A 23,953-nucleotide genomic window follows, 5' to 3' on the forward strand; every position below is an offset into this window, starting at 1 on the left:
ACAGGAAATAAAATGATAAAAATCCACGAGTGTGAAATTGTTAGATACACAATGAACTCCTTAACCACAGCAGAATGAAGTAAGTGAGCCTTCCTACCCCTTACCTCCCAAAACCCAATCCTTCTCCCAGCTACATCAGGGACCAGCAAATGCTTTGCAGCAATTAACATACCGCACAAGGCCGACCGCCGATAATATTGAACCCCAGTGAACCGCAGTCTCGATGCAGGACCAGAGTCAGGCTTTTGGTTTCTTCACCCTGGAGGAGAGAAACGTGTTCAAACTGCACTTACTAACAGCAAAAACAAATGGGAAGAATTTTCTTTCTAAGGTGTACTCATGGACTGCCAAGCTGCTCATTAAAAATCTTATGTCTTAGAGTTCCCATCATGGCTCAGCAGAAAAGAACCTGACTTGCATCCATGAGGACATAGGTTTGAATCCCTGACCTCGCTCAGTGTGTTAACGACCAACTCAGCATTGCCATGAGCTGTGGTGTAGGTCACAGACATGGCTCAGATCCCAAGTTGCTGTGAGCTGTGGTGTAGGCCAGTGACTACAGCTCCATTCAACCCCTAGCCTAGGAACATCCATGTGCCTCAGGCGCAGCTCTGAAAAAAAAAAAAAAATCCTATGTCTCTGGGGAGGTTTAACCAAGGAAAATGTGAGGGCCTGCACTGAACCTTAGTCCTATGTTGAGGGGGTTACAAACATTTCTGAGCACTGTTTAACCCTAGAGTGACCCACAAGGTTTAGAGACATCCACACACACACGTGGTGAACACTGCCTCTTAGGAACAACTTGGTCTCCAAATGCATTTTTCCTCTGTGACCAGCCTGCTCTAGACTGACTATCTAGATGGCTACTGTCTGTTTCTCAAACATTCTCAACACGAATATTCATGATATGTCCTAAACAGTTATGACAGCAAGCCTCTAAGAGGTTTGAGCACATGCATGGCCCATCACTACTCATCTGTGTTTGGGAGACTTAGGGGGAAAAATCTTGCTTGAAAAGCCAGATGCAAACATGGGTGAGAAAAAGAAAAATCCTGACTTACTGAAAAGGGAGGTGGGGGCATTTTCACAAAGTAATGACTTTCCAGTCTTGAGGAGATGCCGGGCTGTTGAACAGAAAACACCCTGTTTAAGGTAGGTGGATCAAGGTGAACCCCTTTAAATCAAATGGGCAGAAGTGGCCCAGGCAGGTCTCAGTGGTGCAGTGTTCAACAGTCCAACGAGATGGAGATGTCTGGATATCACAACTAATATTCTCGGGTAACAGACAAGTGAATAAAAATAGATCTAACCTTGTGTGCAAACCATCAGTTAATAGGCTTTGACATCAATATTAACCTCACTGATACTCCTCTGAAAGGGTTCCAACTATTTGAACGGTATGCAAAACTCTACATGTACTGGCTATAAATTTGCAAATGCTTCACTCAACGTTTTCGGTTTAAATAGGGTCTTACTTAATGTGGTCTTTTTCTTTTAAATATGAAATGCTTCACTATAAGCTTTCTCAAAAATAGCACTGAAAGCTTATCACGAAAGGGATTTTATTCTGATTACTGTTTTCCTGATGAAACGCAACTTTTACTTCTGTTGGGGAAATAAACAGCAACATTCAAATGATACGAATGCAACTGTCTGACTCTACCACACGGGCAAAGAAAATGACGCTTTCCAACCTGTGATGCCTGGTGGTTTTTTCTGAAGCACAGCTTCATTTTATTGCTGTTGTTGTCAATATAAAACATTGTTCATGTTTGGCCAGGAAAACTGTGCAAGAGAGCCAGACACACACACACACACACTAAAGACTAATGGTCTCAAGGTGTAAAATTATCTCCATGCCTAAGCTCTAGCAATCACAGCTATTTCTCATGACTAGTTGGTGTATAGCAGAATGCAAAATATTTTCCAAAATTTCATGTACCATCAATTACAAAGACCCTGTAAAAACAAAAATGGTAATTTATTATTAGAAAAAGGCTGTTTCTAATGAAAGAATTAGGTGTCCTCTAAGAACAAAACAACAAAATCTTCATTTCTGCTGGGCCACTTATGTGATATAGAAAAAAAAAATGAGTGTTTTAATATAAAAGGGAAGCAAGTCTCAACCAGGCTACTGTACTTAAACAGTACAGTACAGTAGCCACACTGATGACAACCTAGTTATGAACTTTAAAAATAAAGTCCAGTTCCCAGCACCACCATCAATGCTATCAATCTTTATCATTACTTTGATCTGCAGCAAGATAACAGGCAATAGCTCTCACTGCTGTCAAGAGCATAAAAGTTCAGAATCAGGACTTCCCATTGTGGCCTGGTGGGTTAAGGACTCTGTGAGGATCCAGTGTTGTGGTGGCTATGGTGCAGGCCACAGCTGCAGCTCTGATTCAACCCCTGGCCCTGGCCCTGGCCCATGAACATCCATGTGCCACAGGTGCAGTTGTAAAAAGAAGAAAAAAAAGTTCCAAATCAACCTAACAGTTTGGAGGTGTAAAGACATTGATTTGTAAACTGAAATGGTTTATCATCTTTTTGCCTTGGAAATGAAAAGTGTTGGTAAGAAAGATCATTTCTTGCTTTGTTATCTTTGAGAGGTGAAAAAGTTAGAAATACATGGGAATTTGAGCACATCAACATAACGTTTTTTTACATTTCTGGCTTTCATAACTCATCAATGATAGAAACTGCACAGTTACACAGTAATCCAAGGCAGATGGCTCTGGTTGGACAATCCCAAATGATGCACAAAGGAGAATGTACAGCCAAATGATTAAAATAGACTATTTTTAAATTTACCATGACAGCCATCTATTCTTTTCAAAAATGAAAAAAATATAAAGAAATCTCATTGCATTGCATTAAATAATAGCTAACATTCATAAATAAGTATTATGCACCAGAAATCATATTGAACATTTAAGTGCTTTATTTTACTTACTAATCCAATCAATCTTATCAACTGGCACTATTGCTATCCCAGAGATACAGGTGGGAAGAGGAAGAGAGAATAACTAAGAAAGCTGTCCCGGGGTCAAGAGCTAGGAAGGGGTTGAGCTGGGATTTAAACCCACAACTGATCTCCAATTCTAGATCTTAAACTCTATAGTACACCTTTCTTGTGTGGAATGTAGAAAAGAGAACCACGTAGGCTGGCAATATCTTAGGTCCTTCCCAAGATAGTTCACTTGCTGGAGTTTCAAAAAGTTCCATAAAGGAACTCACTATAGGAGATCTTACCCAGGAAGCCAAGATCAGAACAAAACTCCAAACTCTTTATTGAATTATTTATCTCAACCTGAGATGCCCAGGGACACCAAACTCAGAGATCTCTCTCCAGGGATGAAAGAGACAAACTGAGACAATGCCTGAAACAACATTCCTTAGCCAAACAGCCATTTGCCAAGAATATTTTGGAACAAATATGTTGACCATCTACTGCTCCCTGCCAGATGCAGTCAACTGCAAGGGACAAAGAAGGGGTGTTCTCATTTTTTAGAAACATCCTGACCTGGTCTAACGTCCAGGCAGGTTAGACACTGGCTTCAAATGACATGCCTATTTTAGGACTGATTTACAGGACTAAGCCACCATGCTGGATATTCAACACATGATGCTGGGAGCCATGACATACATAAGAGAAGAGAAAAGCTCTGTCTGGCCTGAATTCCTCTCATGTCTCCATCTAATGACCAAAGGCCATCATTGCCTTTTCTCTGATACCCTGGTCTTAATTCTGACTTTTTCCTTTCTACTCCAGTCCTCCCAGACAACCTTAACCAATTTTACTTAATTTCTAATTCTTAAGGAGAAATAATAACAGAAAATGTAAACACTAAGCTTTACCTAACACATTTAACAGGTTAACTTTCATTCCTACTTAATCATTTAACCTGTCCCTGGGCTAAAAATGCATAAGGCAGGGAGCCCTTCAATGATTCTCATCCAATTATATTCCACCAAGAGAAGGGATATATAAAGGGAAGAGCGGCAAAGGCTCATTGATGCTGCTCTTCCGGCCGTTCACAGGTACTGTGTTAACAAGTGACATCATTACTTAAAGGGAAAATTTAACCGATATTGCTCTGTTTTGGTAGCTTATCATAACCCATGCTTTTATTTATTTACTTATATTTTTATTTATTTATTGCTTTTTAGGGCCACACCTGTGGCCTATGGAAGTTCCCAGTCTAGGGGTCAAATCAGAGCTACAACTGCCAGCCTACACCTCAGCCACAGCAACTTGGGATTTGAGCTGTGTCTGTGACCTACACCACAGCTCATGGTAACATCAGATCCTTAACCTACTGAGCACAGCCAGAGATCAAATCTGCATCCTCATGGATCCTAGTCAGGTTCCTAACTGCTGAGCCACAGAGAAAACTCCCTTTGCTTTTATTTATTTATTTTCTTTACAGACATCTGTAGCATATGGAATTTCCCCAGCTAAGGGTCAAATTGGAGCTGCAGCTGCCAACCTATGCCACAACACCAGCTCTGAGCCTCATCTGCAACCTACACTGCAGCTTGTGGCCACACTTTATCCTTGACCCACTGAGTGAGGCCAGAGATCAACCACACATCCTCTTGGATACTAGTGGGTTCTTAACCTGCTCAGCCACAAGAGGAACTCCCTCATAAACTGGGATTTGAAACTTTCTCAATGGTCTGGCATAGTAAAACAAAGGCAAAGAGCTCTGCTTCACATAAACTACTGAATAACCAAAACATCAGCCTTTGGAAGCAGGTATTATATCTACATCTGAAAAACAAGGCTTTGAGAAATTCATACATTTATTTAAGACCACGGAACTGCCAGGAGGGAAGGCAGGGCTGGAAGTCAGGTCTTCAGGACTTCAACACCCATGCTCTCTGTACTGGGCTGGTCTATGTGTGCATACTACCCTAACTCGCTTCACCTCAAAGACTCAGCTTTCACATTAAAATGTCATGAAGGATTAGACATCTAATTAGTTTTGTAATTAGAGTTTTAAGCAAGGATTCTTTGGAGTATGCAATGACAGTGGTAAAGATTAGAGTATCTATTATACCCTGAAGGGTGCATAACAATACTATGCTCTTGACAAATGCAGAGTAATGGTTGGACCTCAGAGTGAGAACCTGAGTTTAGTTTAGAACCATGTAAGCATAAATGAGACCATCACTGCCCAGTACCTCAGTACCACACCTGGCCAATAGAAAGGGCTCCAAACCTGAGCACAGCATAGGTGGGATGGACACTACTGCAGTTCAGCACTGAGGCCAAGGTGCTTGTTTACCACATGAATGACTCTAATACGAAATCCAAGAAACAGAGAATATCTAATCTTAAATTAACTCAGTCGATCTACGGGAAGTTTGGGAAAGTTGAAGCCTGCTGCCACCGAACAAACAGAGTTACATGTTCTTCACAACATCCAGCCATCTGATGGGAGCTATGTCTAATGGGCACATTCCTCCTTCTCCCAAGCTGGGAGCAAGCATGGCACATTCTTGGAGAACTGCTGAAGAGCCAGGAGACAGATTTCCTCCTGGATGAGGTGGGAGGGAAAGGTGATGAAGGCAAAGGACGTGGCTCAGCCTGGACCTTCGTTAGTGTGGAGACAGGACAGGCAAAGGGTACCAACCAGGAGGCTGGGAGCATGAGGAGGGGAAATCAGAAAAGGGACATCCCCAGGCTTGGAGGCAGGTGGCCCAGGAGCAAAGTGAATGGGGAACAGACATTGGCTCACAACAGCACAGGAGCAATGTCAAATCCAAGAAAGAGTAAACATGGACCCCAACAGTGGAGGGAGCACCTGGGAGCACAGGACACTCGAGGATTCACTGGGACCACTCCAAGGGCTGCCAGATGAGTGAGTCTTGATGGGTCCGGAAGAAAAGGTGAAGAACAGGGCAGGGGGGACATTAACAATAAAAATGGATTTGTGGAGTTCCCATCATGGCTCAGCAGAAATGAATCCGACTAGGAACCATGAGGTGGGTTCAATCCCTGGCCTTGCTCAGTGGGTTAAGGATCTGGCATTGCTGTGAGCTGTGGTATAGGTTGCAGACACGGCTTGGATCTGGCGTTGCTGTGGCTGTGGTGAAGGCTGGCAGCTATAGCTCCAATTAGACCCCTAGCCTAGGAACCTCCACGTACCACAAGTGCGACCCTAAAAAAAAAAAAAAAAAAAAAAAATGGATTTGAGACAGCACCTCCTTGGTAACTTTTCCCTCTAGCCACCCCCATTTTATGACTCTTCCTAAGTGGCATGGTTTCTTCCCTCTCACCAAGAGTGCAAATGCAGAATGGAGAAGGAAGATACCTTCATATTCTAGAGACTAGTGACAGCACTGTCTTCTAGGGGGCCAGGCACAAAGCTCCAACAGATGTCCAGCACACTGTGTCCACACCAGAGCCCAACTCAAGCAGACAGTCGGGTTCTTAATGCCGTACAGGCTCTCCTTGGGAGACGCTTGGGTTTTAGGATGGAGAAAGGGCAAAGATACAGTAACCTTGAAGAAGGGGGCATGGCATACTATCTGTAGCCAGGAGGCCTCAAGCAGAAACAGAAGATCCGTGTTCAGGAGCATACAGTCAATTCTGCTTCAAATAAGTGTGGCTATCATATTTGAACTCATATAACTATTGATCAATGTTAAAATGACCTGATTCATAATGTGCCCAGTTCAAGGTCGAACTGGGCAAGAATTTGGGGAGGGAATAAGAGGGGGTTTTTTTTGTTAAAAAACAAAAGTCAAACGTATTTTATCAAAAAGACAAGTTATGGTAGCTGTTTTTCTTCTTAGACATCCAAGAATGCAAACTGACTTCTCTGGGCAAAGTCCCTCTTCCTTTCAGCATCACTCCATCACTGTTCTTCTTCAAATAATCCAGTCTCAGCAGCCTGGACATCAGCCATCTCCTAATCAGTATGGTGACTCCCCAAGGCCATCCGTGCCACTCTCAGTGTAGATTCTTTCCAAAAGCTCCTTTCCACCCAAAGGTGGGTGTTCCAGCTACTCCTTGATTACTGCTGCTGTGGGATTGGCAGCTGGGAACCGGCTAGACTGGAAAGCTGCCCAGCGGGTTTGAAGCACTATAATTGACTGACCGCTAGTCTGCCTATCTGGGGTGACATAACACCTCTGGGCCTCAGATTAGGCAAAGCGCCCCAGAGACTCACACAGCTGGGAAACTGCTCTGGTGACTAGTGACAAGAGAGTGAAAAAAAATGTGGAGTGGCGGAGGCTGGGGGGACTGGGAGGAGAGCTGTCTGCCAGAAATCCTGTGCTAAAGAGATGAGGATGCCTCCCAACCTGCACCAAGATGCTTCTGTCCTCTTGGTCAGTTGGGCAAATTATGTTTAATGGAGAAACAGCCTGGACCAGTCCTTCCCTGCAATCCCAACTTCAGTTCTGAAGAAGACATTTCATGGAGGAAGCATAAAAGGGGGAAACAAGCCTAAGACTGAAAGCAGTCATGGCCATGATGATTGAAAATGAATTGGATATAGCACAGAATACTATCCAGTATCCTGTGATAATCTATGTGGGAAAAGAATCTGAAAGAGAATGGATGTGTGGACATGTATAACTGAATCCCTCTGTTGTACAGCAGAAACGATCACAACCTTGTAAATTAACTGTACCTCAAAAAAAAGAACATGAATTGGAGACGGATGAGACCATCGGCAGAAGTGTTATGAGTGCGTACCCACTGCCCAAACAGATGCAGAGAGGATGGAAAGAGGCAGAGTATGGGGAAGTGGGTAGAAAGGAACAAAGACATCGCTTTTCCAGAGACATAATATCCACAGAAGAGTATATACTCATCCATAAGCCAAAGAGATGCTTTTGAAAGATTACCTCAGAAATGAATTAAAAGACTGTCAGTGTTGCCCAAGGCCAAAAATGTACATCTATGTTTAGTTTGTTGCTGCATCTAAATAACCTGAGAAATTTCTAAAGGTCTACTTGTCTATTTTCAGGAGTTTAAGATCTCTTATCTTCATCATCTGCTCATCTGCTTTTCTGATGAACACCCACAAGCAGCGCTTTCACCAACAAACAGAAAACAACACACTGACTGAAGAAGGCACTACAGCACTTTCATACTGCCACTTGATGGACTACGAGGAGGTTTCAGATTTTAAAATGTAAACATCCCATGACCCAACCTGGAGCATGTTCTTCTCCAAATCAAAAACAAAGAAGAGGCTGCTTTAAGTTCTCTTTTAAACGGAAGGCAGGAACTTGCCTGGCCTACCTCTCCCTAGCTTTGGTAACTACAGTGGGACAAAGATAAATACATAGAAACATGAAGTCAGCTCATCTTATGCACAGCTTTAGCCTCCTCCTTTACCCCTTAAGCTCCCAGAGCTGCTACCCAGATGCAGTGAAATGGACGTCCGCTAAGTTTCCACCACTGGCAAGCAGGCAGAGAACAGAAGCCCAGAGAATGGGTCACCCAGGGGCAGGCAGAGGCTCACTATGAGCCTGTGACACTTTGAGTAAAACAATCTGTTTCCTTCTCCATTCAACCATCTCCAACTTCTAATGTTTCTTCAGTGATTTATTCGCCAAAGATCCTCCAACCTACAGGTATTTAATACACATTCAACAAATGCCTAAGCGTTACTCTGAACGGTGTCTACAACATCTCATTTAATCCTAATGCCAGTCCTACTGGCGGGCATATCATTATCCCACTTTGGAGATGAAGCAATTAAGGCTTAGAGGAGGTTAGAAGAGCCTTACCAAGACCCTCGAGGCAGAGGCAGAAGGAGCATGGGAACCAGAATATCAATGACTCCAGAGTCGGATACTAACCACACACCAGCTCAACTCAGGGTACCCTAGGGCTGCCGGTGACCCAAGGGCCTAAATCTAGCTATGATCCACAACCTGAGAGGGTCTTCATCCCCTTTCTGATGCATGTGCAGGAAAGACATGGGGTACCTGAAAGCAGCCTCAAGCAAAAGTCTCAGTGATTTCTCTGCCCAGGACTTATTTCTGCACACCTGCTGCCCTCTGCCAGGGCAATGCTCATTCAACCCCCCTTCCTGGAGAAGGGGCTGCTAGAGGGCCCAAGCACACAGGGGCTGCAGTGTGGCCCCACCCCTTAGGCTTTCTCATGGGGGAAAAAGATGGATGCTGGGTCCATGTGTTATTTTCTCTACAGAAGTAATCATTATGTTATACCCCTTCTCTTTCTTATTGCAACAGGCTTATTACAATACCATTAGTTGGAAGGACAGAGGTAACTCACGACTGAAAAGCTTGGGTGAGCAAAGAACAGTAAGACTTGGGTTGTTTTCAAAGGTGCAAATGTGTGTCTGATTGATCCCAAAGGTGCAAGCCACTCAAGAGCCCCTGTGTACCCTGGCACGGACATGGTGAGCATGGAAGGATCTAAATAGAAGGGATGCAAATGAAAATTTCCTTTCACTTCCTACCACCAACCACTCTTTCACCCACTATATTAAAAATTAAGGAGATCATGAGAGTTCCCATGATGGCTCAGTATTAACCAATCCAACTGGTATCCATGAGGACATAACTTCAATCCCTGGTCTTGCTCAGTGGGTTAAGGATCCGGCATTGCCATGAGCTGTGATGTAGGTTGAAGATGTGGCTTGGATCTGGCATGGTTATGGCTGTGGTGTAGGCTGGCAGCTGCAACTCCAATTTGTCCCCTAGCCTGGGAACTTCCATATGCTGTGGGTACAGCCCTAAAAGACAAAAAGAAAAAAAAAAAAAAAAAAAGAAGGAGATGAGGCACTATTCCATCCAGAACATCAGCCCTTTCTTTTACTTTTTAAATTCTGTCTGACTCTCTTTTACAGGCAGGGCCTGTTTTATTTTATACCCTATTCCACACCAGACCTTTGAGAATGGGGATTACGGCATGGATGAATACACCTCATCACTGTGGACCAAAAGCCAATGGACCAACTAACTGGAGCAAGAAAATGATGCTGGAGAAGTTATTTCACCTTTGGCATCTCTATTTTTCCACCTGTAATGGGAAGGGTAAAAGGCTATCGGTACTAACCTCACAGGGTCTTTCTGAAAATGTACCTATATCCCTAAGCCACAGAGCACTTGCGTGTATAGTACTAGTCCTTTGGAAAACCGTATAACACTTTGAAAGGGACAATGCTCAGGAGCAAATACTCTGCTTATTTTGGTAACAGCTTAGAGTGGGGGGTTGGGTGCAAATCTCAGCTCTATACTTTGAATCTGTGTAACTTCTGGCCTTACCCCAGCTATTTGATAATTTGTTTCATAATCTGCCTCTCTTCTCAAAAAATAAAAAAGTCAACTTGATGAAGATGAGAAAGCTAATGTATGTACATACACAATGATGCACCCTAAGTGTGCAGCACCCCAAAAACTCAATGAATATTACTTCCTTTCCTTTTAAGTTACTTGGTCTGCAGACATCACTAAACCACCTTATAGATTCTATCTCATCAAATACTTTTACAGAGAGGAAATCATCATTTCCGAACTCAGAAAGAACCACTTATAGATAAAGAGCAACAGAATTCCCAATTCAAATTATTCAGTTATGATCGTTTAATCCTGTGTAGCTGGGTAACATATTTGTAAGCCAAATTCTAGTTTTCTTTATAAATCACTGAAATGACATGGCTTTAACAGCCCATAATCCCTTTCGCTGAACTGGGCTGTTCTGTCAGATATACCACAGAAGGGGTATTGGCTGAAGCTTTTCAGAAACAGAAAATACAGTGAACTGTGAACACTTTGATAGATACATTTCAAAGTGTTTGGGCATCTGGAACACCTTTTGATACAACTGTCTGTTAGATTCATTTCTCTCCAGGAGTTCTCAAATGGACAAAATCGGTCCTGGGATTTGGGGCTTAATACAATTTGATCTGGGTGGATCTTGGGAAACAAAAAGAATGCCTGCCTCAAACCTGGAAACAATTTTGCTAACTTGCAAGTCTCAGAAACACTCATTCCATTTTAAGATTTTAAGAGTAATCCCTCTTGGTCAGCAATCTGAAGAGTTTGGATGGCTGACAAGACAGCCCTTTCAATCCTGAATTCATTCACTGAACAAATATATATTGACAATTTATAGGGCACATGGTAATGGAACTGGTGCCAGGCCATAGCCCCAAAGAACACACCTGAGGTCCCCTGGGGAGACAGACAATAAACAGCTCTTCCCACCGTTCAGCCACAGCCATGATAAAGGCCCAGCCAGAGGAGCACCACTGTGAGAGTTTCAGGGGGCCAGACCTGGTCTGTGAGGTAAGAGAGAGCTTCTTGGAAGCAGTGATGCTTGAACTAGCATGGGAAGAAAGGATGGAAAGGTTAAGTACAACTACGATGGAAAATAGTATGGAGATACCTCAGAAAACTAAATATAGAACTATATCATCCACCAATCCCACTCCTGGGCATATATCCAGATAAAACTTTCATTTAAAAAGATATATGCACCCCTATGTTCATCACAGCACTATTCACAAGGGCCAAGACAGATGTATGGATTAAGAAGATGTGGTACATACACACAATGGAATACTACTCAGCCATAAAAAACAACAAAATAATCCCATCTGCAGCAATGTGGATGGAACTAGAGATTCTCACACTAAGTGAATTAGGTCAGAAGGACAAATACCACATGGTATCCCTTTTATGTGGAATCTAAAATATGGCACAAATAAACCTTTCTACAGAACAGATACAAACTCATGGACATAGAGAACAGACTACAGACTGTTCTCCATAGTCTATGGAGAACATAGACTATGGAGACTATGTCTGTTCTATGAACAGACAATGGACACAACCATAGATTTGTGGTTGCCAAGGTGGGAGGGGGGAAAGTGGGATGGACTGGGAGTTTGGGGTTAGCAGCTGCAAACTATTGCATTTTGAGTGGATAAGCAATGAGGTCCTGCTGTAGAGCATAGGGAACTATAGCCTACCACTTGTGATGGAACATGTGGAAGATAATGAGAAAAAATTACATATATGTATAACTGGGTCACTTTGCTGTACAGCAGTAATGACAGAACAATGTAAATCAACTATAATTAAAACAAAATTTAAAAGAAAGGTTATCTAGCAATGAGCAGACCCTAAGTGCTAAAAGAAAGGCAGCAGGTATGAGAGGAGAGTTAGAAAACTTGCAGGTTACCTAATATGAATAGGTGGAAAGACTATTCCAAAAAGAACAATGGCAAAGGCCAGGGGCAGGAAGGAGCTGGGGCATAGTCATAGAACTACCAGAGCCCAGGGAACCTGGGGAGAAAGATTCAAGGGGAGAAGAGTACAGGCAGGTGGAGGCCAATAGGATCCAGAGCGTGCCTGACCTTCTGTCCACCCAGATAAATTCAAGGCACGGCATGGTTTAAGGAAGCGTAACAGCTAATTTATAAGATATTATTGCCACAGGGTAATTGGAGGGGAGCTAGAAGACAGCAGAGGGAGCAGTTGTGGTCTAGGCAAGAGAAGATGGTGGTGGAGCCTAAGACTGGTTTTGCCCTGTAGGAGACAATGGCAGTGTCTAGAGATATTTCTGAGAGTCACTACATGGGGGATGCTCCTGACATCTAGTAGGGAGAGGCCAGAGATGCTGTTAAATGTCCTAGAATACACACAACACCCTCACCACATCACACACAGAACCCAGAATCATCCGGCCTGAAATGTTGATAGTGCAGAGGTCAGGAAACCCTGGTTTGGATCAAGGAGATCATCTGATGGAGTGCAGTGAACAGACTCAAGAAGGGTTTAGGAGATAAAATCAACAAGATTTAACAACAGACTGGATGGAGGGGTAAAGGAGCAAAAGCTATCAAGATGGTCTCAAGTTTCTCAACAATTCCAAGGAAAGTTATGTCTGGACCTTTCCCTTTCCAAGAAAGCCAAAGAAGTGTTTAGCTGTGGAATACTTGTGTTCTTAGATTCAGGTGTTTAAGTCAGGGTGGGGAACTGAGGCTGGGAACAAAATACTTTAACATACTCAAAGCATAGCATTACCGAGTCTGCTGTAGCTGGGATGGGGCTTCAGATTAAGATGCCTTTCTGGGCTATGGTTACCTCTCATGAAACTGCTAAGCAGTGTGGATTTAGAACTTTACCGTCGTCTTTCAGAAAACATTCAGGAAGAGATCTTTAGACAATGATTGGTAAAATCATAACTATGTAGAGAAGACCAACACGTTTGTCTACGCCTGTACTTGAGCCTCAAGGTTTTGTCTAGCTGAGGTGCTACCCAGACCATGATGGCTGGCCCAGCATCACCTGGGAGCTTGTTAGAAATGTAGCATCTCACACCCCACTCCAGGCCTGATGGGTCAGACTCTCTAAGGCTAAGACTCAGGAATCTGCTTTAACAGGCTGTCCACGTGGTTCCAATCATGTCAAGGTTTGGTGAGACCTTTTTAAGCTCACATTTTAGAACATGAGGGACAATACCTATGTAGGTACAAACTCTCAGTGTTCCACTGGCATCAAAAATCCAAAACCGAAGATTATTTAAATAATGCAAGATCATGGAGCAAGTCCTAGGCCTTGAAGAAAGGGTATGGAAAAATCTTCTGAGTGTTTCTTCCCTACTTCAGCTTGTAACAGAGAGGTAAATGATAGGGCTTAAAAAATAATAATAATAAAAGTGTTTTGCATGCGAATTTCCAAGCAATATAAATCCTTCTGCCTTTTAGAAGAGAATAAACAGTACCCAGCGGGAGCAGAGAGTCCAGCCAATGAAATAAACAAGTTCTTAAACAGCTTGCAGTGGGAGGAGGCTGTCTGACAGATGTAGGAACAGCAAAAGCTTTCCGCCAGGGTGACTGAGAAGGGTTAACTTCAGGGGAAAAGTAGCTAGCTTGCCTAAGGCCTTGGCTGAGGCTGGCCAGGCTCAGAGGTCAGAGAAATGAACCAGTGACACTTTCAGGAGAGGCCATTCTTGGCTGTCCTCAAGCCCAGCAAGAGGTCCATCAAAGTCGTGAGCAGGGCCCCAACTCCAGAAGGAAACTTTCCTTGTAAGCTCAAAAAGCAACATCTTACCCCTAAGCTTAATACCCCTGATTATCCCACTGACTCACCCACCAGAGCTTCAAAAACATCCACGGTTTTGATTCAAGTCTCATATTTTTGATTCTGAGAGAGAGTTTACCCAAACACTCCAGAAAGAAAACAGAAAGGCAAGAAGAAATAATAAACTAGCTTAACAATGAAGGATGTATAAACCCTAGGGGAGTAAATGGCTTTATTTATAAATAAGCATCACTTAAAACTCCACAGGAAGTCCGGATGACAGCATCAACAGGAGAAACTCCGGGAACTCCTTTGCCCCACACAGGGCGCCTGCTTGAAGATCAAGCTTTGCCCTCTACTTGGGTGACTCTCAGGCTCGCGTCAGTCTTTTGTGTGCCTGTGCGGTCCCAGGGTGAGCCTCAGAGCTGTAAATATTTGCCCTTCGCCCAGAGCCAGCCAGCTGCTGAGGCTGCAGTTGACAGACAGGCCGGGGCCAGGATGGGGTGGAGGCGGGGAGGGGTTGGAAAGTTTGCAGGCCTGGTGTGCGCAGGGAAAAGGGGCCGGGAAAGGGCAGAGAGAGGCAAGACAGGCAAGCAGATGCAGGCGGGCCCCTGGGGGCCCCTCAGGCAAATACATTCTCCTCTGCTGCAACATATGAAACAGGCAACCAAAAGAGTGGCAGCCACATACCCCAGCCCCTCCCCAGTGGCTGAAAATGTGGCCTTTGCCATCAGGGAAACCCTGGTTTTCACAGGGTGACCGTGCCTGATCAGAGAACATGAGACAATACATGGAAACATTTCTGGGTGTCACCACGTGGGGGAGGGGTGCTACTGGTATCCAGTGGGTGGAGGCCAGGGATGCTGCTCAACTACCTACAGTGCACAGGGCCACCTCCCATGACAAAGAATGTGGGGGCCCAAAATGTCAAAAGGCCCCAAGGCTGACAAATTGAGGAATAACCTGAATCCCAGCCCTGTCCCCTGAGTCACTGTTTGACTTTGGACAAGTTCCATGACCTAAGCCTCCTTCTGCATCTCAGAGGATTAAATAGATAATGTGTACTGAGCGCTTGCCACAGACACTGGGGCATAGTAAACCCTCAATAAACGGTACTTGTGGCTACACGGAGAAGCCACCCGATGGATGGTTAAGAGCTCTGGATGGAGAGACGGCCATACACAGGTTCAGAATTCAACTCTGGCACTGAAAAGCCCTGACTCAGAGGTACACGACTGGCCCTCATTGGGCCTCCGTCTTCACCTACAAAACAAGAAGCATCATGCCTCCTTTATTTGATTAAATAAAAAACGCCTGAGAAGTAGAAGTGCTAAGCATAAGGCCTAGAGTAAAGCAAGCCTCAGTAGCAGTGCCTGTTAGAATTACACCAACTACCAGGACAAGTGGAAAGCTTACAAGGTAAAGATGTTAAAGATAATTGCAGTCAACACTTGTTGAGCATTCACTCTCCACCGGGCACTGCGCCAGATCTCTTTCAAATAGTCTTTCCCTGATGGGTGAAAAGAAACTATTTTACATTTAGGGAAACAGAGGCACCTGGAGGTTCATCTGCAAAGTCACTCAGCTGGCAGAGCAAAAGCCCAGATTCGGAAACAGTTCTAATCCCCAAAGACTCACCATCAATTATTACTTTATGTCTTGTGGCTGTTCCTTTAATTCTTTCTGGAATTCTTTCAATCCCTGGAGGCATACCAAAGAGGGGGCCTGGCTATGTTTCACACCCCCACCCCACCCCCTGTGTCACATCTCTAGGGCCACACTTTCCAACTTTAGAGAGCTTAAGCAGCTTGCTCAAGGTCAGCCAGCCAGTTGGCAGCAAAGCCCATGTCTGAATCCAGCTTTTGCTTCAGAGGCCTTTCCTCTGGCAACCTTCTTATTCTACATGGGCCGTGGGCTCCATTTATTCTTTCTGGAACTCTTCAGGGTGCGTGAATACAGTTCACACTGTGTGTCATATCTTATCCTGTGCATCATGTGTGTAGCGACCAAGTTTCCCACCCTTTAAAGAGGTTAAGGGACCTCCGCAGGATCACCCAGCTGGTCCAAAGGAAAGCCTTTGCTCAGTTCTGACTTGGAGCTACACTCACTCTTACTCTACCCTGATCACAGATTCCTTTCAGTCTTTACGGAAACACTGAAGCTGCTGTCTAATCTGTAGGGACCACAATTTCTAAGTTTAGACTGATTCCCCGACCTGCCCACGGTGATATATCTGGCAAGCAGTGCCGGAGGAGGGAGGCAGGGATGCTCCGGGCATCCTGGTGCCCGCAGGGGCAGGGAGACGCCCTGGGGACCAGAGGGCCTGGCTGGGGGTCTGTGCTGGTGGTGGGCGCCTACCTTGCCGCCGGGCGGCGCGGCCACGCAGCGGCTGAGTGAATCGAGGCGTGCGCTGTACTCGGTGAACTTCTTCTGGTAGCGCAGGGCGGTCATCTGCAGCTCCAGCTGTGCGGCGGCCAGCTGCGCCACCAGCGACTTTTCCCGCTTGCCCGCGCGCAGCGCCTCCTTCTTGAGCGCCTTGTGCAGCGCGCCCAGGCGGGCCTGTAGGGCGCCGTTGTGCGCCCGCAGGGCCCGCGCGCAGCAGTGGCCGCCCGCGCGCTGCTCGCCGTGCGTCAGGGGCAGCCCGCAGCCCTCCTGGCAGCGGCCCACGGGCCGCGCGTCGCACGCGTCGCGCATGTGCGCCTCCACGTCTCGCCGCAGCAACACCTGGCCGCAGCCCGCGTGGCGGCAGCGCGCGGGCGCGAAGTCGCAGCGCTCTAGGTGCTCCGGCAGCTGCTGCAGCTTGACCACCCGGCCACAGCCGCGCGCGGCGTGCGCACACTTGATGTCCAGCTTGAGGATGAGACGCTTGAGCGGCAGGACGTGGTTAAGCTCCTTGGCCGAGAGGCGACCGCGGCAGCGTGCGGGGCAGCTGCCCTCCTGTACCACCCAGGGTAGCACGCAGCCGGCGCAGAAGACGTGGCCGCACGGCGTGGTGAGCGGGTCCTCCAGGACCTTGTGGCACAGCGCACACTTGAGGTCCGGGTCCACGTCGCCCTCGAAGCGGTCCAGCTCGAAGCCCATGGTGGCGGCCGGGGCCCGGGGTCGCCGCCGGGCGGCCGGCCGCCCACTCCCTCCCTGCGAAGCAGCCCAGACGCGCCGGCTGCGCCGCCGGCTCGCTCGCTCTCCCCGGACTGAGCCTAATTGCTGCAGACTTCCTCGGAAAAAGCCTGAGGAACAAAACTCCTCAGCCGTATTTACCAGAGCGCGTGCGCACAAACATCCTGCCTCGGCTGCCTCACGCCCGCCCCCTGCGAAAGGGAGGGGAAAAAGAGACAGGAGGGTAAGGAGACCCAGAGGCTCGCCGCCGAGGGAACTAGCGCGCCCAGAATGCGGCCACAGGCCCTCTCTCCGGAAACTCCTCTCCCCCCTTGTAGTTTTCGCTGTAGGAGACAAAACGCCAACCGAGAAAAGATCACTGAGGGGCGGAGGATGCTGCTGTCGTCCAGACAAGTTTTCCTGGAGCTCCTTCCTGGCCACATGGAGACTTATTACCCCCCCCCCCCCCCACCTCTTTTCTTGCCTGATTGCAGAGAGCGAAAAATATCTTGGGGCCCGCTATCTGAGCACTTACGGTCTTTATTTATTTATTTCTTACCAGGGAAAGTTACTGAGCCTTTGGGACGCTCCTGCAACTACAGTTCCGCCCAGAGGTTCTGCAGACCCCTTGGTTTGCCTGGCCTAGGTTTCTAGGAGCAGAGGGCGAGTCTACGGTGGCAAATTTTCAGGGATGAGAGTTACTCGCCGGCTGCCTGCCGGGCTGTCTCTGTCCACTTCACCTAACAGCTCTGAAGTGTTTCCACTGCAGTGTAGCATGCGTTGTGTTGGGTGGGCCCTGCTAAATAGGTCCCTTTAAGAATAACTGGTAGAGGAGTTCCCGTCGTGGCGCAGTGGTTAGCGAATCCGACTAGGAACCATGAGGTTGCGGGTTCGGTCCCTGCCCTTGCTCAGTGGGTTGATGACCTGGCGTTGCCATGAGCTGTGGTGTAGGTTGCAGACGCGGCTCGGATCCCGCGTTGCTGTGGCTCTGGCGTAGGCCAGTGGCTACAGCTCCGATTAGACCCCTAGCCTGGGAACCTCCATATGCCGCGGGAGCGGCCCAAGAAATAACAAAAAGACAAAAAAAAAAAAAAAAAAAAAAAAAGAATAACTGGTAGAATATTGTGAGAGAGTGTTAGCAGTTTTAAAAGATAATTTCCCCCATTACAAAAGAAGGAACGCTGGTCCTACAGTATTAAAAACTGCCTCTATAGAACTTGGAGAAGTTTCCCTGTAATCCTCTGCAATCATATAAACTGTGTTCCTTAAGGTTTTTTTTTTCCCTATGGTTTGTTTGTACACTGTTATATTTTCATTTGCCACACTCAGAGAGGCAAAATAAAAGTCTTGTAGGGCCTGTAGAGCAGTCTTAAATTTTAAGGTGGATGCAGATTCTGATCCAAGTACGTCTGGGGTGCTGATGCTATTGGCCTATGGATTTCCACTTGTTTGGGAAGCAGCCATTCATGAATATGGAATATGGACTCTTTTCCTCTGCCACGGGGGTGGGGGGGGGTAGCTTTTTTCAATCAGGGCAGTTTTCGGCAACACTTATGAGTGCTGAGGGAATCCTCTGGGCTTCCAACCCAGGAGATCAATTCATAGCATCATCCATGGATTTGGTGGTTTTTTTTTTTTTTTTTTTTTTTTTTTTTTTTTTTTTCTCTCCTCAGGCCTTAGACCATGCTAAGAAAGACCCAGCCAACATTTGGTAAGAAAGAAATCAAGCTGTGGAATTCTTATTTGGAATGTGCTGCCGGTTCCTGAAGAGTGAAGTGGAAAAGTTGGATCCCTGTGTTGAGTGTGGCTCTGGGGCCTGGAAAGTGGGATTACAGCATCCATTTTTGTCTAATTGCTTTTATTTCTCTCCTTTATGTGTCTGCGAAAGCCCCGTGACCTTCACTACTAACTGCTTCACCAGAGTGAAAGGGTTGCCTTGATGTTCATAAGGATTACTTGTTTTGAACTGACCTTTAAAAAGTTGTCACTGCTTAGATTTTTCAGTGCCTGGTCGAGGTCACTAGACGTGTTCTTTCATCATTGTCGGTGGCATTTGTTGTCTGTTTGTGGTTGGGACTTTCTTTTAATTGCTTTAATCAATTAATGCATTCCTTTGCTAGTACTTCGGGTGGAGTATAATTGGCCTTTGTTCAGATAAGCATGTGCCAGAAATCCTCCATCAGTATATTTATTAAGCTGCTCACAGGTTCTCAGATAATGGGGAAGAAACACATTCTTTCAACAAAGGTGTGTGGGCCTGTCAGTTTCACAGGGTGGGCTAGTGTCAACAGGGGGATAATCTTCAAACCAGACTGGTTCTGAGAAACAGAGAAAGCTCACCCTACACCATAAGTGGGAAATTACTGCTTACTCTGGGTGTAGGCTTCTCTTAAGGGTTGTCCTCCCAACCCCCCACCCCGATGCCACTGAGAGGCTGTTGATGAGATGCTGCAGCTGAGGCCACAGCACAGCCATAGCAGACTCTGGACCAGCCTCTTTCAGAAAAAGAAAGTCTGTCTAAACCACTCCTCGGCTAATTTTAGAATCAAAGTTCTTGGAGGCCAGGGGAAAAAAAAAAAAACCTCCTAGAACATTACCTTTGGCAGGTCATGTATATTATTTAGTGGCTGAAATTAATGGATAGGGTAATTAAGAACCAGAAAGATTTTAAAAAGAACAGTTTAGGAGTTCTTACTGTGGCACGGTGGGTTAAGGATCTGATTGCAGCAGCTCTGGTCACTGAGGAGGTGTGGGTTCATCCATGGCCAGGCACAGTGGGTTAGGAATCCAGCAATGCTGCGACTGTGGCACAGGTTGTAGCTGCGGCTCAGATTTGATCCCTGGCGGGAGAACTTCAATATGTTGCCTGTTCAGCCAAAAGGCAAGGTTTCCAGATTTCTGTTTTCAATCAAGTAATTTTTTTGTTCCAGGAGCTTGCCCTGTGCACTGAAGGACCCACTTTTAGCAGCTGGTTACCACCCACTAGATGCCAGTGGCAAACACCCGTCCTCCAGTGGTGTCAATCAGATGTTGTCAATGTTCACCGGAGGCTAAACTACCCTAGATTGAGAACCTCTGGTTTAGTGCAACCCTTCATTCATTGCTAACATCTGGCACACTAGCAGCCTGCATTCTCTGCTGGCTATGGAATGACCCAGTGAATCAGGGTAGCTAGAGAGAAGTGCTAAAGTGAAATGTTGAAGCACCCCATTAATAACCATGAATATAAACAGTAGGTAGGTGAACCTGTGTCATGGCAAGTCATCTGAGAAAAGTGGCTGGTTGTTCTGACGTGTATTAGATACTTGAGCATCTCAGAAGCGTCTGAATATTTATGAAGGAATGATTCCTTGTAGACAAGAACATCGGTCACTTTGCAAATGATTCTCACAGATTTCACCATCTCGGCCATCTCTCCATCCTTTCACAGTTCAATTCTGTACTTTCAAAACAAAGCATGGCCCCAAGCCTAGCAAAAATGTGATATTCACTGTCACCCTGGTTTAGAATCTGGTCTTACTGTCCTCTCTATCAACGTGTTGAATCTGAAGACGATAATAATAATATCTACAATCTTTTGAGCTGCTACTGAGTGCCAAGCATTGTACTCACCACTTGGCCATTGGTACTTTATTAGTCCTCACAGTACGTCAAGTGGTAGATATGTTGTTAGCCCCATTTTACAGATGAAGAAACTGAGGCTAGCAGAGGTTACGGCAGTTATCGAAGTGGCAGTCAAGAATGTATACAGGAGGAATTCCTGTTCTGGCTCAGTGGTAATGAACCCAGCTAGTATCCATGAGAACGCAGGTTCAATCCCTGGCCTGACTCAGTGGGTTAAGGATCTGGCATTGCTGTGAGCTGTGGTGTAGGTTACAGACATGGCTCAGATCTCATGTTGCTGTGGCTGTAGCATAGGCCTGCAGCTGCAGCTCCAATTCCACCCCTAGCCTGGGAACTTCCATATGCTGCAGGTGAGGCCCTAAAAAGGAAAAAAAAAAAAAAAATGTAGACAGAAGATTCCAGAACCTTCACCCTGAACCTTTGTGAACACATGTTACTGTGCTACTTTCTCCACAGTCACTACCTTGAGAGTTGTTACCTTACAAATTTTGCAGATGATCACTCCACACCTGTGTTTCACACTACCCCCCACCAATTCCCTGTATCAGTTTTTGGTTTCCCTTGGGCTTTAGATAATTTGTGGGTTCAATACTAGAGAAAGCAAAAAAAAAAAAAAAAAAAAAAGGCAATTTTTTCCCTTGTTTTTTGGTGACTTCCCTGAACTTAAATATTTGTATTCCACTTGGTGAAATAGCACCAGAAAATTAGATTAAGAAGTTTTTTAGCCAAATAGAAGTCCCACTAGAGAGCAATAAGGTATATCCATCATCCACAAACAAGCGTGAAACAGCTGGGTCAGATTGCTTGCCTCCTATTCTAGCCGATGTCAGCCATTTTTGGGCCTGGGAAATTCATGTAGCCTTGGGCAGGAAGAAGAAGAAGTCCTCCTTGGAGTTCCCGCTGTGGCTCAGCAGAAACAAATCCAACTAGTATCCATGAGGTTGCAGGTTTGATCCCTGACCTTGCTCAGTGGTCATAGCATTGCTGTGAGCTGTGGTGTAGGCCTGGCGGCTATAGGTCCAATTCCACCCCTAGTCTGGGAACTTCCATATGCCCTGGGTACAGCCCTAAAAAGAAAAAAAAAAAAAAAAAAAAATAGGTCCTTTTTGACCCTGGAGACTTTGGAAGACTATTAAGGCAGGATGAGCTACCACAATGGAAACATTGGAGTGAGAAGAGGAAGAGTTGGGAAAAGGCTTATTATGAATTTGTGTAAAAGTCTGGGGCCACATATTCTCAAGGTCTCCATCCCTCTCCCTCCAAATGGGATTAGCTTCTACAGCACCAAGTACATTCCCTTGTGTAGTACTCATCACCTGTGAAATCTCTGCATTTATCCTGCAGTTATTTTTTTAGCAGCTACTGTGTGCAAGGAAGTCACTGTTCAGGCACCCAGGTAACAGGGCTGAACATGCAGGGCAATGCTGCCTTACCGAGCTCTTGTGCTGGGATGGGGAGGGGCCAGCATCCAGAAACAATGAGCTTCCTGAGACATCAGTAGGATGGGATTGGTTCTCTAAAGCGGGGCCACTCAAAGTGTAGTCAGAGGCCCGGACATCACCGGAGAGCTTGTTGGAAATGCAGTCTCAGGCTTCACCCTGGACCTACTGAGTTAGGACCTGCATTTTAACAAGACTCCCAAGAGATCAGCACTTGAAGTGAAAGAAGCACTGCTATAAAGACTGTAAGTTGGCCCGATGTGCTGGAGAGAAATTGGAGGAGCCTGTTCCAAGCAGGGAGGTCTGATGAGAGGAAATGAGTTGTTGCTTGAAGGGGAGATGGGGCCAGCAATGGTCAGCAGAAGATTCCAGACAGAGAAGCAACAGAATGTGCAGTTGTCCAGAGGGAGTCAAGCACTTGGTTTATTGAAGTTGGATAGAGCATGCCTGGAACTTAGAACAGGGTGGGAAGTGGGGAGAACAGACTCTAATAAGGGGAGAGAAGCAGCCAGGAGGCAAACACCCATGCTTGTTTGACATATATTGTAAAGAAGGTACATTGGTTGTGCCAGTGATGAATGAAGGGGTTTGGGGCAGTGGAGGGGCTCCTGTGATCAATGTCTGCTTCGCATTCAGCCTGTGAAGCAGCCAGGGCCTCTCGTTATATCTCATATGTGTAGCATTTGGCAGAGGCTTAATTCATGTTGAACAAATAAGTGTTCCCTCTCCCTGCTTCATGTAAGTTCCTACTTCTAGGATCCTGAGCACGGGCTGATGCTAAGAGCATGGGGTATCTGTGTCACAGGATGGGGTAAACAGGCCTCTGTGGCCAGTTTAGAGCACAGCATCATTGAGCTCATTGTTCCCAGAACAAGATGTATTCTGAAATTGGGAACAATCAACTCTCATAGGAACAGCTGGATCATGTCTGGTTGTGAATTGGCAGGCTTTACACAGAAGTGCATGTGTGCGTGTGACAAACAGGACTCTAAAGACCCATGACATTGTAGAAATTTGGAGCTGGAAGAGAAATTCTCTTTCATTCCCAAAATACTTATGGAACCACTCTCATCTAGTGAATAGAAGGTTAAGTATGTAAGAAAGGACATAGGCCTGAACTCTTACCTTTGGAGAGTTTACTGGGACCCCAAGGTTGCCAACTGAGTGAAAGTACAGTTAGTTCTGATACAAAAGACGAAAGTCTTGAGTATTTTATCCAGTCCAAACTACTTACTGGCAGAGAAAGGAACAGATGTGCAAAGAAATCAGATGATTTTCTAAATATTTATGATGGAACATATTGTTGTTTCAGACACCCAGATACCCTGCACCCCAGGAGAGTAGAGAAAGGAGTGGACTGAGTGTCAGGAGATGTGTGTTACACTGACCACTGAATGACCATGGGTCAGTTACATGATTTTAGGTGAGCATGAATGTATGTGTATGTGCAAGTTAATTAGGATAAGCACACCCCAAATTCCTAGAGACCTCATGCTAAAGAATTTTTTTTTTGTTCACTTGTGTCCCCTGGTATGAATATCCATGTGATCACTCAGAGCCCCAGGCTCCTGCCATCTCATGGCTCTGCCTTCCTCAAATCCTCTCCCCAGAGTCATCTCCATTTAGTCAGCAGGTGGGGAAAAAGAATGCAAGATGGTTTCATTGACCAGGCATGGGGATGGTGTACATTTTTTCCACCACATCTACTGGCTCTCATATGTTCTCAGGGCTGCAGTGACAGCAAGGGAATCTGGGATGTGTGGTCT

The 23,953-nt window shown here is 45.8% G+C and overlaps 1 protein-coding gene across 2 annotated transcripts in view; it reads right to left on the reverse strand.

The window, feature by feature from the left end:
• The window catches only part of PDZRN3 (PDZ domain containing ring finger 3), a 244,609-nt gene extending 227,388 nt beyond the window's left edge, over nt 1-17,221 (reverse strand). The window contains exons 1-3 of one of the 2 annotated variants that reach the window (XM_084989038.1): nt 16,802-17,221; nt 16,387-16,644; nt 173-259 (exon numbers count right to left, since the gene is read on the reverse strand). In XM_084989038.1, coding sequence (XP_084845164.1) covers nt 173-259; nt 16,387-16,479 — 180 coding nt within the window. In that variant the 5' untranslated portion in view covers nt 16,480-16,644; nt 16,802-17,221. Of the gene's footprint in view, nt 1-172; nt 260-16,386 lie in introns of both variants that reach the window. The other variant, XM_021069221.2, reaches the window with a different exon arrangement.
• Nucleotides 17,222-23,953: the final 6,732 nt, after the last annotated feature.

This window comes from Sus scrofa, chromosome 13 (genome assembly GCF_054392235.1).
Source record: "Sus scrofa isolate SSC_HxYL_T2T_F1_AM1 chromosome 13, Sscrofa_HxYL_maternal_Yorkshire_Landrace_v2.0, whole genome shotgun sequence".
NCBI lineage: Eukaryota > Metazoa > Chordata > Mammalia > Artiodactyla > Suidae > Sus > Sus scrofa.